The 16,967-nt window shown below is 43.9% G+C and overlaps 2 protein-coding genes across 2 annotated transcripts; both read right to left on the bottom strand.

The window, feature by feature from the left end:
* Positions 1–7,173: 7,173 nt before the first annotated feature.
* LOC309331165 (olfactory receptor 10W1-like) lies at positions 7,174–8,127 on the bottom strand (the record flags this gene model as incomplete). The annotated part of the gene is made up of 1 exon (XM_081843239.1): positions 7,174–8,127. One exon carries the CDS (start codon positions 8,125–8,127, stop codon positions 7,174–7,176), a length of 954 nt encoding a protein of 317 aa, XP_081699365.1.
* A 4,202-nt stretch (positions 8,128–12,329) lies between these two features.
* Positions 12,330–13,490, bottom strand: LOC309337789 (olfactory receptor 10Q1-like; the record flags this gene model as incomplete). Its single annotated transcript, XM_081854638.1, has 1 exon — positions 12,330–13,490. The coding sequence occupies one exon, from the start codon at positions 13,488–13,490 to the stop codon at positions 12,528–12,530; it is 963 nt and encodes a 320-aa protein (XP_081710764.1). The 3' UTR covers positions 12,330–12,527.
* Between the last annotated feature and the right edge of the window lie 3,477 nt (positions 13,491–16,967).

The following is a 16,967-nucleotide window of genomic DNA, read 5'->3' as shown; positions in this document are numbered from 1 at the left end:
CGTAAGGAATGTACTGGAAGTGAGACTTACCCCTTGCAGCTAGCTGCTTGTGGCAGACTTTTGAGATGTGTTATTGTGGCGTGCACACTTGCATGGGCAGGGGAGACTACCCCAATTACCACATCTCCTTGAACTGAGAAATCTGGCATGGCAGCAGACATCTGGGGGTGGCCTTTAAGCCATTTGTTGTTTACTGAAGAAGCTTCCCAGAGCAGAACAGTAAAAGCAAGTGCAAGGAAGCCTATGGTATTCATTTTCCAGTGGATGGCAGTGTATAGGATCAGCACTGGGAGAAAGTGTTCCACATGGAGGTCAGGTCTGTGCTGCACAAGGTGAGCAAATCCTCTCTCACTTGTTGATCATCGGTCCACTGAGAAGCTTCATAAAAGCTGAGCGCACTGGCCTTCCTTGAAGATAATAGCTGAGCTTTCCACAAGAAGGCACACAGAGAGGAAATACCCAGTCTCTGGATAGTGAATTCAATTAACTTCTTTGTTGCGCTATGTGTGTCCTTCTTGGTACATTACCCTTGATTCCTGTGTTCAAAGTGTGCAGTGAACACAGTCATGACATATAGTACATATATGTCTCCAGGATATTGTATTTCTTCTGTGCTTCTTTACGAAAGCAACTTCTTCCAAAACATCAAACTTACCTCTTTGGGGCATAGCATAATCAATGAAAAGTCTATAATTAAACTAATTATATATCTATATATCCCCCTCCCAAACAAATTATAACTTTGAGTCAAACTTCCTCTATTTACTATATATTTGGAAAACTGTTTGTTTGCTCTGCATTTGAATACCTCTTAAGATATCAAAGACAACTTTTGCATGATGGTTCCTGAGATCAAGGAGCAGGTTTGGATACAACTGGGTGCCATTTTGAATCAAGATGGCAGACCACACCTTTAAAAACTGCAGTGATTTTAACAAAAGTTTGCTTCACAGTTCATGAGATTAAGGAGCAGGCTTTTGCTTATGCTTGGATACAACTGGGTGCCTTTTTTTAAAAAAAATCAAGATGGCAGATCTGCACTAATTTTTTATTTTCCTAGAATTCCCAAGCAATGCGGGTACAAGGCTGCTATTTATACCTGGTTGTGTTTTATAATAATCACAGATGGCCATCAGGATCTGAAAAGGAGAAAAGGAAATCACAGCTCGCCCTTCTAACTAGCAGCTGAGTAGCTGATTGGCAAGGGTGTCCTACTGCAATAGCTCTAGTAAACCAGGTTCCTCCAGGATGCTGAGATGGTTGTTATTCTGTTGGTTCTGTGTCTTATATAAAGGCATTCCCTCACCTAGGTAAGAACAAGGTGGTGTAGAAGTAAATTCTTACCACACCATCAAATTATAAAATGTATTGATTTAAATATGTCATTAGCATTGGGGTATATCTTTAGCACTAGGATAGTAATAATGGACTGGTTTGGGGGCACATGGGGAATAGAGAGAGAGACTGTCAGGGAACAGTGGTTTGCAGAGGGACATAGTCCAGAAGGCAGAAGCTGGGAAATACTGGATGGGGAACAGCTCGGAGAAGAAACACTGGAAGAGAGAGGCTTAACAGATTCACTGTCTCTGGAAAGCATTCCTCCACCCTCCCCAAGGTCAAGAAGAGCTCAGAAAGTGGCAGAACAGAAAGCACACAAAGCACAGAGGGTACAAGCTCCGATTGCAAGACATAGAAATGAGGTACATTAATAGGGACGTAAGGGGACGCGGGTGGCCCTGTGGGTTAAACCACAGAGCCTAGGACTTGCCGATCAGAAAGTCAGCGGTTTGAATCCCCGCGACGGGGTGAGCTCCTGTTGCTTGGTTCCAGCTCCTGCCAACCTAGCAGTTCGAAAGCACGTCAAAGTGCAAGTAGATAAATAGGTACTGCTCCGGCAGGAAGGTAAACACCGTTTCCGTGCACTGCTCTGGTCCGCCAGAAGCGGCTTAGTCATGCTGGCCACATGACCCGGAAGCTGTACGCCAGCTCCCTCGGCCAATAAAGCGAGATGAGCGCCGCAACCCCAGAGTCGGCCACGACTGGACCTAATGGTCAGGGGTCCCTTTACCTAAGGGGATGGGATCCTTAATTGGGAGCACCACCATGTCTAGGAGATGTGTTCTTTGTTCTCTTGCTGGGATTATTAAAGTTTCTAACTGGTAAGAAGACTCCTTTTCCTTTGTTCTGCCTATCTACTGCCACGGGGGAGGAAGCCAATTCCCTGAAGCCTGACACAAACCCCGGAAATTGCTTGGGGATGCTGACTGTCCTGTCCTGAGCCTGCCTGCCTGCCTGCCTGCCTGCCTGCCTACCTGAGGGCAGCCAGTGCACATGGTGGTGGTGGCTGGGCCCAGAGGGCGGAAGCCAAGAAGGGCACCCAGCAGAACTGGTGCCAGGATGGGGGCGCAAACGTGTGGTGGAGGCAGGGAGAAGGCACCTCCTGGCCCGTGTCACTGGTCAATCAAAGGCTGCCTTCCCTTGCTTGGGCAGCAATCCTGAGGTAAGGCCAATTTATTTATTTCGCAGCAACTCACATAAATGCAGTGGAACGTGAGTGGAATGCATGTAAGTAGTGGTGTTCCTGTATTCATGCCAGGCCCAGCTTTCCCTTGGTGCTCATTATATTAGTGAGTGGAATACTATATATCCTTCACAGCTGGTTTTCTCAATTCAGACTTGATTGAAGTGGCACTGGATGTAACCATGCAGTTCAGTTGACCACCCTATTCCTATGTGTTTGTAAAGTCCTCATGAAAATTCAACAGCATCTTTGCGCAACCTTCTCCTAATACACATCTGTTCATATTAAATTTGGCTGAACAAGCACATTTTTGCAAGGCCTAAAATAATGCATTCTTGTATGTTATTTTCAACAAAATATGTCTGTTTTGTGGACATTCTATCCCAGTCTATGCATTTGGAGGTTGGATGGCGGCTAACAGATTGAGGTTGAATCCTGACAAGACAGAAGTACTGTTTTTGGGGGACAGGAGGCGGGCAGGTGTGGAGGATTCCCTGGTCCTGAATGGGGTAACTGTGCCCCTGAAGGACCAGGTGCGCAGCCTGGGAGTCATTTTGGACTCACAGCTGTCCATGGAGGCGCAGATTAACTCTGTGTCCAGGGCAGCTGTCTACCAGCTCCACCTGGTACGCAGGCTAAGACCCTACCTCCCCGCGGACTGTCTCGCCAGAGTGGTGCATGCTCTAGTTATCTCACGCTTGGACTACTGCAATGTGCTCTACGTGGGGCTACCTTTGAAGGTGACCCGGAAACTGCAATTAATCCAGAATGCGGCAGCTAGACTGGTGGCTGGGAGTGGCCGCCGGGACCACATAACACCGGTTCTGAGAGATCTGCATTGGCTCCCAGTACGTTTCCGAGCACGATTCAAAGTGTTGGTGCTGACCTTTAAAGCCCTAAACGGCCTCGGTCCTGTATACCTGAAGGAGCATCTCCACCCCCATCGTTCAGCCCGGACACTGAGATCCAGCGCCGAGGGCCTTCTGGCGGTTCCCTCATTGCGAGAAGTGAGGCTACAGGGAACCAGACAGAGGGCCTTCTCGGTAGTGGCGCCCGCCCTGTGGAACGCCCTCCCATCAGATGTCAAAGAGATAAAGAATTACCTGACGTTCAGAAGACATCTTAAGGCAGCCCTGTTCAGGGATGTTTTTAATATGTAATGCTGTATTGTTTTTAATACTGATTGGGAGCCGCCCAGAGTGGCTGGGGAAACTCAGCCAGATGGGCGGGGTATAAATAATAAATTATTATTATTATTATTATTATTATTATTATTATTATTTTGGGACACATTATTTGGCTGGGGAACTGCACTGCAAAATTCAGAGATATTTGAATTTTGAAGGGTGTTTTGGTTCTTGTATGGTTTTTGGAGCACGCAGATGACATAGCTTCACCTTTAAATGTTAACTGAATTGAACTTGTCGCTCATTCCTAGATGTGTACATAGAAGGTAGAAAGGTTGCCATGAGATTCAGTAATAATGAAGGGAAAAGCTGAAAGTAAAATTTATTTAGGAAAGCGAAAACGAAAATTAAGTATACAAGAAAATAAATAAGTGACATAGGAAAGGATGTGTGTAAAATGTCATATGTTGGGGCAAAATATCTAATAGTAGTAGAAGCTCATGAGAGCACCAGATTATGCTCCTGGACAGTGAAGTCACCTCTATCTTGAGCAAAGCTTGAGATTGAGATAGGCATGCAGCTGGCATTTATGAAAACAGAACAGGTGGAAGTTTGAAGAGAAACTTTCACAATTGGTGTCCATGAGTAGCTTAGCAGGTAAACCATTCTGGCCTGGCACAGGTAAGACAGTTGCATTCAAGACATCTTTTATCATCAATGCACCGTTGCTATACAGACACCTACATTTTTGTCACCCCTAGGTTTCCTGAACACTTTATTATATATATCACCTCCCCTTGTGCTAATGTTACCCGCTCTGAACTTCAAGATGAAAATATTCAAGGACTTCTTTTGAAGTTATATGGTGCACCCTATAGCACCATTCTAGCCCTCTATTTCTCAACAAGTTAGACCTTTGCATAGAGATTATTGTAATTTTAAAAGAATAGCTGTTATTATCTCATCTTATTATTCTTACTTCAGCATGTGCCCCTTGGGCCCAATCCTCTGTGATTCTTGCGTCTTGTCTTTCTCCCAGTGCTTATTTCCTAGGAGAAGAAAGGCCAAGTCCCTGGTCAGGGAGTGCTTTCTTTTGAGAGAAATATGTTCTGTTTTCCCCAAGTACACTCATAGAGGCTTCTTATATTACTTTAAATATGTGTTATGTATGAAAGTGTCACTTAAAAACAATATCTACATTGGTATCACTGCAGAGGTGAATTCAGAAACCAACCACAGGTTATATGAGTTCCTTTTTTATTTTTCTTTGCAATGAGACAGATGGAGATATAACCATTCCTAAGTAACACTTGTACACAATGTAAGACATGGGTCTTCAGAGGCTTATCTCTGAAGTGTTATGTTGGAAGTGCTGCTAAGCACGGGTTGAGCTGCAGTGCCAATCTCTTCCCAAGAAATGTCATGCCGCCAGTTGGAAAAGGCTATTGCTTCTACCCTTGCTGCAGAGGTCGCCTGCTATTTCCACAATGTACAAGTCTGTCCTCTGCCTTCTATGCTTGACTTCACCAGCAGAGCTCAATATTAATTCCATAGTGGAAGAAATCACACATTTTGCCAGAACTCCCAGGATGTTTTTGGATCTGTGTAAATATGGATGAAATATGTTGTTGGTGCTCTGCTCCTGATGTGATCCTTCTTTTCACCAGTGGTCCCAGACCACTTTTGCACATCAACATGCCTTCCACCTAAATTAACACTTTTTGCAGTGAATAGGGAGTGAAGGAAGATAATGACAAAGAACTACAAATAGTTTTGTTTTTTTAATCTTAGCTGCTCCTGGGAATTCTTTAATACTGTTTTCTTGACTTAAACGTATCACTTCGACCTAGATCATCTTCACTATAGAAAGCTATTGCTGATGGGAGCAATTTAAATAACTTCTAATTCATAACTATTTGTTTCCTACCGTATCCCATGGGCTCCACAGGACTCACAAATACACAATTTTATTTTCAGCTGAGAGTAGCCTAGTGAGAGAGCTTTGCCTAAGGGGCAAACAAGACACTATAAGTGACACAGAGGTGCCAGTTAGTCATGCCCCAAACTTGGATCTTAGAATCAAGGAATTCTCATTTTTTATACTACTTTTCCCCCTCTTGAACCAACAAAAATGATGTGCTTGCCTTATGAGGAAAATACAGAATGGGGAACTTTGTGTCTTTCATAGAATCATAGAGTTGGAAGGGACCACAAGGATAATCTAGCCCAACCCCATGAAATGTAGGAATCTTTCACCCAACATGGGGGTCAAATCCACGACCCTGAGATTAAGAGTATCATGCTCCACTGACTGAGCTATCCCATGACAGATTGTTATGTTCACTCCATTTCCCTGAACAATGAGTAGTACTAAAGGTTCAGATTTTATCTGGGTTTGGTTTACTTGGGAAGGGGGCCACTGAAAGCTTATTTGACATTTTGTAATATTTGTGTTTAGTTACAAATATACATGTTGAGCACAGGTGGAACCAGACAGATTAAACACTCTGACAGAGAACTGAACCTTGCAGATCTCCAGGAAAGACAGCCAATGCCCTCAGATCTTTATACACTTACAGAGTCCCCAACCAAGCTCTTTGTCTCAGCTGCAGTCTATTGTTCTTTTCACACACAGAAGTGCTTTGCCCTCTGGCTAGAAGGGGGATACTGTAGTCGCCCCTTCTGACCATCTTCTAGGTTTCTTAGAACCAGGCAGAGGGCCTTCCTGGTAGTGGCGCCTGCCCTGTGGAACACCCTCCCATCTATCTGACTTTTAGAAGACAGCTGAAGGCAGCCCTGTTTAGGGAAGTTTTTAATGTTGAAGTTTTATTCTGTTTTTAATATTTCGTTGAAAGCTGCTCAGAGGGGCTGGGGAAACCCAGCCAAATGGGTGGGGTAGAAATAAATTGTTGTTGTTGTTGTTGTTGTTGTTGTTGTTGTTGTTGGGATACAGCAGTGTCGTGGGGTTTCAACACTCTTTCAGTTACTGCCTTGGGGCAACCCACACAGATAACCCTGTTCCCCAAAATCATGTTCACAGAAGAAAAGCCTCTTTGTTTCTAATTGAATTCAAGTTGAGTTCTGCTAGATCTGACTGAAGACCTTTTTAGTCCAGCATACAAAATTCATCATAGTATAGTTCTATCTTGAGAGCACACAGATGGGTGTTAACTGTGGGTTGGGTACAGCTCATGCATGTAAAGTGTTTTGTAGAGATCACATTACATTATCAGCACCAAAGTGCCCTTTAATTCAGATTTACTCCTTTTTGGGGGGAAATCTGAGAAGTTAAAACAACAACAACAACAGACAATTGCCAACGACCTATTTGCAATATCTGAATGGTCCATTTGCATCATTAAGCCTCTGTCTGGAAGCACCCATCAAGATATTGCTCTAAGTTACCAAGAAGCTGCTTGGGCTGGCTGAGATAACACATGTTGGTCCTCCTCTGGGGCCTAGAAGTGATTTCTCCATGAAAGAGGTCAAGCATACTTGTGACCACCAGCCCACAATGCATGAAGTTTAGTGACATTCAGATTCCCTTTGGAAGATTTGGTGTCTGATGACTTTCCTCAGGGCTACTTTCATCTCTCTGTTCCTCAGGCTGTATATGATGGGGTTAAGTAGCGGTGTACCCAGAGTGTACACCATTGATAGCATCTGGTCCTGCTTTGGAGAAAAGCTGGAGCTTGGACGCAGGTACATGAAGCTGCAGCAACCGTACTGCAGGGCCACTACAGCTAAGTGGGAGGAGCAAGTGGAGATGGTTTTTCGGCGACTGTCTGCAGAATGGATCCGCAGCACTGTAACAGCGATGAAAAGGTAAGAGGCGCAGATCAATATGAAGGGTACAGCAATGGCTGTAATCCCAGTGAGGAACACACCAACCTCATCGAGCTTGGTCTTGTTACTGGTGAGCTGTGATACAGGTGGCACATCGCAGAAGAAGTGTTCAATTCCATGCTCGCCACAGAAGGGGAGGTGGAAGACCAACCACACCAGCATGAATGAAATCAAGAAACCAATCAGCAGGGAGGCAGCCACTAGCTGAATGCACAGCTGCTGCGTCATGATGAGGGTATAGTACAAGGGTTTGCAAATGGCCAGATAGCGGTCGTATGCCATGATGGCCAGTAAGAAGCAGTCGGCACTGCCCAGTCCAATGAAGAAGAACATCTGAGCACAGCAGCTTCTAAAAGTGATGGACTTCCTCTCCTGCAAGCTGGTCAGCAGCATCTGTGGGACTACAGCTGCTGTGTAGCAGAGCTCAACCACAGAGAGATTCCCTAGGAAGAAGTACATGGGAGTGTGTAGGTGAGGGTTGCCCCAGATAGCTACCATAATGAGGATGTTACCTGTGATTATGGCTGCATAGATCACGCTGATGCCCAGGAAAAGTAAGATCTGACACTCTGGCTGGGTGGGAAAAGCCAACAGCATGAAGTCCAGCACTGCAGTGCAGTTCCCCTGGAACATCCAACCGACTAGCTCCCGTTCTACAGAGTAATGAGGATGAAAAATAAGATAGCACCAGTGCTAATTAGAGAGCCTGGATGTATCTGATATTGAAAAATAGGCTCCAACAGGAAAGGAAACATACTACCTGGAAGAACATCAAGTCCACTGACTAATGAGAACATCAAGGCCAGGACTCAGGTGTTCATACCAGGCAAAAATGATTTCATTAATAAACTGTAATGGTCAGCTTTGTGTTTTGATTACAAGTCCTTTGATTATCAGAGCTTAATGGGAGCCCCAGTTTTATGCTTCAGTTTCTAGCCCTCAAAGTTTAGAGATAAACTGCAGTTCATTGCTAAATATTTATAATCCAGAATTTGAGTAACAGGAAATAAATTAAATATAAATTATTTCTAAAGAATGTGTTTCATTTTTTTTGACAGATCACCCAAATTTAGAGAATATTGACAAAGTTAGCTACGTAACAGGATTACAAAAATGTTGGGAATAGGATTTGTGTTATGCTATTGAGCCAATTAAATGGGAAATACTATGGAACAAGGTGCATATGAAATCAATCTCAGCGAAGATTCAAGAATAAAGTAATATTTAGTCACTGGTAATTTTATCACACATTAACCCCAATCTGTCCCTGAAATGTTAGCATTGAAGAACCCCCTCCCTCCCCTTCTCTTATGGTGGGAGTCTTGCCCAGAGGCAAATGGTGTTCCTAGAAATCAATTTTATAACAAAGCAAGAATTGATACCAATCCCTTCATTAGCATTACTGGTGGTATGGGATGGGCCAAGTGATGATGGTTTGGATGAAGAATTGATTTTGTACTTTTAAGCTGACAATATGGTTATTGCAAGAAAAAAAGAAATATGTAGAAGGATTCAATAAGGAGTTGTGGCATAATCAAATCTGGTTCATAGTGAAAGCTGAAAAACTAACTCAAAAATAATTAAGATATACTAGGAGGACAAACAAAACAAGATCCCTTTTCAATTATGTTCACATGCCTCCTATGAAATATGCTGCTATTTGGAATTCTTAATAACATTTCAGCTTTAAGTGAGACTATCACAAGACTTAGATGACAATACCATCTATATCTATATCTATATCTATATCTATATCTATATCTATATCTATATCTATATCTATATCTATATCTATATCTATATCTATATCTCATATATATATATATATATATATATATATATATATATATAGTTTAAAAATACTACTCCCTCAACACCAATTATATAATTTTTTTCCAAGTAATGTGAATTAAATGTCCTGAATTTATACTTTGTGTGTGTAAGTTACATTTTAATTCTTTTCTTTATTTCTGTATCCTTGTGTGTTGTTGGAATACATGTTCTTGTTTAAATAAATAAAAATTCTTTTAAAAATCCTATTGCTTCTAGATTACTGTTATTGAGCTGAGGGTGGAAACAGATATTCGGCAGCAAATGTGGGAATGATTTCCCAGTGCCCTGTTTGTAGGGTGGAGGAGCAGGGAAGGGGCTGCTCAACTCTTCTTCATACCCACAGATTCTGGCTCCTTTCCCTCACTTGTCTGGGGATCACATGTGAGCTCCTACTCTGTAGGAAGTGTTGCAATGGAAAGGTGATGAGTAGCAGAAGAATTTCAATTTATACCTTGCCCTTCAGTTCAAAGAGTACACATGGATGGCATCAGATCACATCCACACCAGGCATTTAAAGGACTCTTACACTACTTTAACAGTATAGAATCCTGAGAACCCTCAACACAAAGAGCAAAAGAGTTTCTATCCATGGGTTTAGAGCAGTCTTCTTCAATTCCACGTACTAAGTCTTACTATCTGCAGGAAGCCTAGCCAGTGGTGGTCAGGGATGATGAGAGCTTTAGTCTAACAACAAATGGGGAGCAAAGGCTGAAGGATCCAGCTTTAGGGAAACAGAATTCATGCCATAACATTTGCATGTGAGCATCCATAGAAGCCAGTCCATGGTTCTTGTGAAACAGTCAATTCCACCCCCTGGACTCTTTTCCCACTTTCCTATGCAGGTTATGATGTAAGCATTTGGCAGCAGGATCACACTGAATTACTGCAAAGTTCACAACTCACCCCCACAGGATGCAGAACTGGGAAGGACAGTGCTGGTGTACTGGTTCCTTCTTTTCACTGCTAAAACGAGAAGCTTCTTGTGATGTGCTTTCTTTCAAGAGAGAGGCTAGGAGGTTTTCCAATGCGCAGATATGTCCTCCTGCCTGTAAAGCTTTGTAGATCTATGGATGAAGAAGTTTTCTTCTGTATCCTCCATGATATCCCCAAAGTGATCACGTTTAATATATTTGCCTTGTGACACATGGGATCCAGCTAACTTACCTCCATGAAATACCCAAATGGTTTCCTTCTCCATGTAGGGAACCGCTCTAAAATGGTTGTGTAGGTTACCAACTAAGCCATCAGATTTGTTTTTGTTTTTTGTTTTAAGTTATGACTTCCGTTTATATGAGTGCCTTGTGTTGCTTGCACTTTCATGTAAAAAGTGATGTGCCTACTGTTTGAATTGGGAAGGATAATACATCTCCTAAGCATTATTACTCACCTGTGAACCAATATGGAATGGCAAAGAGAATAAATTGCAGATTTGATATATCAGTCTTCTTGATATGACATTAATTAAATGCCATACAAATTAAATAGAATCGTAGAATTGTAGAGCTGGAAGGGACTCCAGGGGTCAATGTTAGAATTCCTGCTCCATGATTGCAGTCATGGGATTGTTGTCTCTCACATGACGGTGTATGTTTTGACTGCACGAAGTGGGAAGTGATGGAGGCAGGTTGTTTGTGTTACTGTTCCGTGAAGTGGGACTATTGACCTTTGTTCATTCTCTTTTGCTGTCTGATGCTAGAGAGAGAGGGAGCCATGTTGCAGTGCTCCATGTGTGTTAATATGTAAATAAAGTAGATTAGCCAAAATGCTGAGTTGCTGAGGTCTGTTACACAAACTGCGAAGACTCTATGGATCCCTAAGTGTGCCAATGTCTGTTGGCATCGGTCGCTGTGATGTTCGGGCAGAAGAAAGCTTTTGAAGCTCCCGAATGATCAACCAGGAGGGAGGGAACATGCCAGTCGGACATGTGTCTCTGCCAGGGTCCTACTCGAGAGTAGGACGAGCTCCTGACAGTCCTTTAGTCTGACCCCCAGCTAAAGCATCAGTGACAGAGGGCTATTCAATCTCTGCCTTAGAACCTCCAATGAAGGAGAGTCCACGTGGTGTAGTGTGGGTCCTCTGCACCTGGAGCATGTATACATGCACCGGGATGGAGTGGGGAGTGGAGGATGGCCATGCCAGCCCCAAGCCCTCACCACAGACCAAACCTCAGCAGCCTGAGCCAGAGACAAGGGAGACGAGGGGAGGGAGAAGGGGGCTCGAAGGGGCACCCCATTTGCAAAGGAGGAGGCCGCGAGAGCCTCTTGCCTCTTCTTGGTGGGCAGTGGTGGTGGCACCCACCGCATCCCTCTCTGTCAACTGCCCAAGGGTGGCGGGTGCGTGGACATCCCTTTGCCGGCCATGAGGAGAAAGAGGCACCCCTGCTGCTGCCCTAGCCCTGAATGTGCAGCCCGGGCATGGCTTGGCAACTGAGGGAGCCTGTCATGGGAGTGCCACGGGCCCCCACTACACCCCTGGAGTCCACAACCTCCCGGGGTCGACCATTCCACTATTGAGCAGCTCATACACCAGAAAGTTCCTCCTGATAGTCAGAATCTCCTATCTTGTAACTTGAATGCATTGGTTCAAGTTCTACCTTCCAGAGCAGTAGAAAAGAAGCTTGCATCCAAGGTAGTCAAGAACTAATTGAGCAGTTGTTTGTATTATTATTGTGTGGCTGTTTTTATTTATTGATCACTTTCCCTCAAGGCTATGTAAAAATAGAACGGACCAACTAAAACACAGTGATGAAACAACACAAGAGTAACAGAAAACAATTTCAAACACTGTGCAAAATGGTCACCTCTGGCAGAGACTTCCATCTAGGAGAGCTTGCCTAAACAAAAATGTCATCATTTCTGTAAGGTGCAGGTAGGAGACACCTGTTGAATCTCCGTGGGAATGCTGTCAACAGGCCTGTTCTGTGGTTTAAACTTTTAAGACGAATCAGCCATTTTTATCATTATTCAATTTTGTGATTAATGGTATTATATTTATCCTGTAAATCTTGCTGTACACCGCCAAATGTTGTGTATGCTGGTCAAAGCTATGACCTGAGGTTCAAGGAGAACATTAGGTCTACAAACATACCCACATGTCAATAATAGCAATCCCACTGGCATCTGGTAAAGTCCCAGTTCTAAAAACATTTGTTCTCAGTGTGGCGCCTCTCTTGAATCAGGCATCCATGGCAAGGACCCTGCTTACCCCACCCTAGTTCCAGCTCTGGTCCTAATCACCTTCTTTAGAGCCTGCTTGACATCCTTGTTCCTCAGGCTGTAGATGAGGGGGTTTAGCAGTGGAGTGACAAAAGTGTATATGAGAGCAAGATGGCGGTCGTCATCCTCTGACGAATCTGTCTTGGGACGCAGGTAGACAAGGCTGCAGCACCCATATTGTATGATCACCACTGTCAAGTGGGAGGAGCAGGTGGAGAAGGCCTGTTGCCGCCCAGTTGTTGAGCGGATCCGCAAAATGGCAGTCACAATGTAGATGTAGGAGATGCATATTATAATAAAGGGAATAGTCAGGACTGTGACAGCAACACTGTACAACACAGTCTGGTGGACATGGGTGTCGGCACATGCCAGGCGCAACACAGGTGGCACGTCACACAGGAAATGGTTGATTTCGGGCTGGTGGCCACAGAAAGGCAAGGTGAAGATCAACACAGTCAGCTCCAATGAAACCACCATACCAAGCATTAGTGAGCCAACCACGAGCCATGTGCATATCTGCCAGGTCATGATGAGGCTGTAGCGAAGTGGGTGGCAAATGGCAACGTAACGGTCATATGCCATGACAGCCAACATGAAACAGTCTGTGCCCCCTAGTGCCAGAAAGAAGAACATCTGTATGCCACAATTTGCAACTGGGATTGGTCTATGGGCATCTAAGATGCTGGACAGCAGTTGAGGCACTGTTACAGTGGTGTAACAGATCTCCAGAAAAGAGAGGTTGCCCAGGAAGAAATACATGGGGACGTGTAGGGAATGGTCTGTGCAGGCCACCCAGATGATGGAGACATTGCCAAAGAGGATGATGAGGTAGAGCAGAAGGAAGAACGTGAAGAGGAGAGCCTGGATCTCAGGAACGGTGGAGAATGCCCGGAAGATAAACTCATAGGCAATGGATTGGTTGCTCTGTTTCGCAAGTGCCAAGTACATCTCATCAGTCACTGTACAAAAGAAACAGTGGGTTAAACATCAATATGCTGTTCTCAGTTATTTCACTGGAATGTGTGGTACTCAAATTCTTGGCATGATTATCAACCTCAGATGTTTCACTGCTTTCTCCATACATCTATGTTACACTGTACTGTAAATGTGGCAATCACCACAAATGCAGGGGGTCTGAAGGACAATATCCTCCCATATGAACCTGCCCAGGCTCTAAGATCTTTGGGAGAGGCCTTCTTCCAGTCCCGTCACCCTCACAGACATGCTTGGTGAGGAGAAGAGAGAAGACCTTTTTTGGCGGCGGCTCCCAGACTTTGGAACTCCCTTCCTAGAGAAGTTAAACGGGCTCCCTCCTTGTTGTCCTTCCATCTGCAGGTGAAGAATATTCAATTCCAGCACGTTTTGGGGAAATGATTGTTTTTAAGGAAAGGGTTTTTAATAGTGTGGTGCTGTTGTTGTTTTTACTATCTGTGTTTTAACAAATTGTTCTTATACCATTTTGTCCCATTAAACTTTAATTAGTTTAATGTAAATGCCCAGTGCGCTTCCATCGTCACAAGTCCCACTACAGCAGAGCATTTCGCGCAGCGGTTTAGAAGGGCAGGAGAGGCAGTATCTTTTCAAAGAGGAGTCTTGGAGCAAGCGGTTTGGAACTCAAAGAAAGGTTTATTTACAAAAACAAAAAAACCCCCGGCGACGAACCACACATATCAGCAAACACGCCCAAAAGGGGAGAAGGGGAAAAAAAAGGGAACAAACACATGGGAGACTGACTATTTATACAAACTCATGTTCCTGGAAGCCTAATGACCTCCAGCTGCTCAGTGATTAGAGCGTTTCTGCTACCTTTTAACCCTTTGATAGCAACACCCCCTCTCGCTCGTAACACTGAGCTGTACCAACCTTAATTCAAATTTAAACCTGAACAGAAACATTTATGAGATTGCGGACTCAAAGCTTTCGTAAAACCGTCTGCGAGATTTTCTTGGCTTGGACAATACTTTAGTTCAATTAAACCTTGTTTTACACTTTGGCATACATTTTGATAACGGATATCCAAGTGTTTTGTGTGTGCCTTGAATTGACCTGATTTAGCTAGTTTAATACAAGGTTGATTGTCTTCCCACACTCTGATAGGTAGGGAACATTCTCCAAACAATTCTTGTACCAGTTGCTTATAAAATTCTAGTTCTCTACATACATCTGATAATGCATTAAACTCAGATTCAGTTGAACTTAAAGCTATAAGTGACTGCTTTCTTGATCTCCAACCAATTAGTGCATTTCCAAATTTTATCGCCATTCCTGACACTGATTTTCTATCTGGTCCAGCATCTGCCCAACTACTGTCGGCCCAACATTCAAGTTGTGCGCTGCCCTCTGCTGATAGTTTTAAGCGAAACCTTTTGGTAGTTTGGAGATACCTTAAAACTCTTTTTACTCCTTGCCAAGCATGCATTGATGGTTTTTCAGCTTGTCTACACAGCATGTTGACAGCATATGTTATATCGGGCCGAGTCCACTGTGCAATGTGGAGTAGACTGCCTATCGCTGACTGGTAAACCCCGGGATTAGAGAACTCTGCCTGTTGCTCGGCTTGAGCATCCTTTATGTAACTTAACTCCATTGGGGTTTTAACACCAGCACAGTTGTCCATTTTAAACCTTTCCAGCAACTGCTGGATCTTAGCTTCTTGGCTGAGCCAATAGTTCCCATTTTCATCTTGCTGAATTTTAACTCCTAGATAAACAGATACATTGCCTAGTGATTTTATCTGAAACCTTTCTCCAAGCTTTGTGGCAAATTGTTGTGCAAGTTTATCATCCTTTCCACTGTATAATAAATCGTCAACAAATATCAAGACTGCTTCTTGTTCACATCCCGAGCCTTTTAGATAAAGACACGCATCTGCTGCGCTCTTTCTGAACCCCATGCTCTCTAGAGCATCATTTAAGCAGGAATTCCAATTACGGGGGGACTGTTTCAACCCATAAATGGATTTGTGTAGGCGCCAGACCTGGTTTGGCTTGTCTCCTTCAAAACCCGGTGGTGGTGTCATATAGACTTCCTCCTGTAAGTCTGCATTTAAATAAGCCACATTGACATCAAAATGAAACAGCTTATTTCCCTTCTTAGCTGAAGAGGCTAAAAGCATTCTTAGTGACTCCGATCTTGAAGTAGGGGCATAGATTTGAGAATAGTGAACACCTTAGCGCTGCGAAAACCCTTTTGCAACTAGTCGGGCTTTATATTGCAACTCTTCAGTAGTTGTGGGCTTTAAACGATATACCCATCGACAACCTACAGCTTGTTGCCCTTTCGGAAGCTCTGTACTTGTAAACACACCGAGAGACTTCATTGAAGCCATCTCTTTTTCCATTGCTTCCTGCCACTTTACGGCTTCTGAGCTTGGAAGCTTTTGTACCTCCATATAGCTATCTGGCTCACACTGTGCCATATTTACGTATACACTTGTCACCTTAAACCGCTCTGGCGGCTTGCCCTTTGTGGCACGGTTTGACCTGCGCAATTGCTCCTCTTGTGCCCCCTCTGACCGTTGGCTGTCAGAATCTGTCTCAGACTTTACATCTGGATGTGCCTCTAGGGATAAAGACCTCCGTTTAGATACCTCCCTTGGGCTTGGTGTTGCAGGTGACCTGCTTCGCTTTTGCTGTCTGCTAGGCCTACTGACTGGCGATGTTGGAACACTCCTAGATTCTGGCTTTTCTACCTTAGGAGAAGAACCTTGTGCCTGGTCAGAATCTGCATCTGAACCATGTGCACCATCCCCTTCTGGCTCACTACTCTCTGGACTTTCATTCTCAGCATGAATGCCTAAATCATCTCTCAAAATGTCAGGGTTACCATGTAAGTGAGTCCATCCGGATTGCTCACAAAATTCAGCGCTCCTACTGAGGACCACTCTTGTAGTATCCCCATTTGGGTTCACGAATCTCCAAGATTTGGCGTGTGGTTCGTACCCACAAAAGATGAGTTTCCTAGCCCTTGGACCTCCCTTTTTCCTTAACGCTTTTGGGATAAGTACATAGGCTTGACATCCAAACACCCGAAAGTAATTAATTTTGGGCTTCTTCCCATATAAAGCAAAATAAGGGGTAGTGCCAATCACCGAATTATATACTCGGTTCAGAATATGAGTAGCTGCCTGCCAGGCTTCCGCCCAGTAACTTTGAGGGAGTTTAGCATCAAACAACATAGAGTTTGCCAACTCTTGCAGAACCCTGTTTTTACGTTCGGCCACGCCTCCTTCTTGGGGGGAATAAGGTGTAGACAGACGATGCTTAATTCCCTTTTTCTTAAAGAAATTCTGCAACACAGACCCGGTAAATTCTGACCCTCTGTCTGTTTGAAAAGCAAGTACTTTAGTACCGAATTCAAGTTCTACTGCATGAACCCAATTTTTAACTGTTTCTGCAGTATCTGCTTTGGTTTTGAGAGGAAAAA

This window comes from Podarcis erhardii (genome assembly GCF_964252035.2).
Source record: "Podarcis erhardii genome assembly, chromosome: 1".
Classification (NCBI taxonomy): Eukaryota; Metazoa; Chordata; class Lepidosauria; order Squamata; family Lacertidae; genus Podarcis; species Podarcis erhardii.
This window is presented reverse-complemented; position numbering and strand designations above follow the sequence as displayed.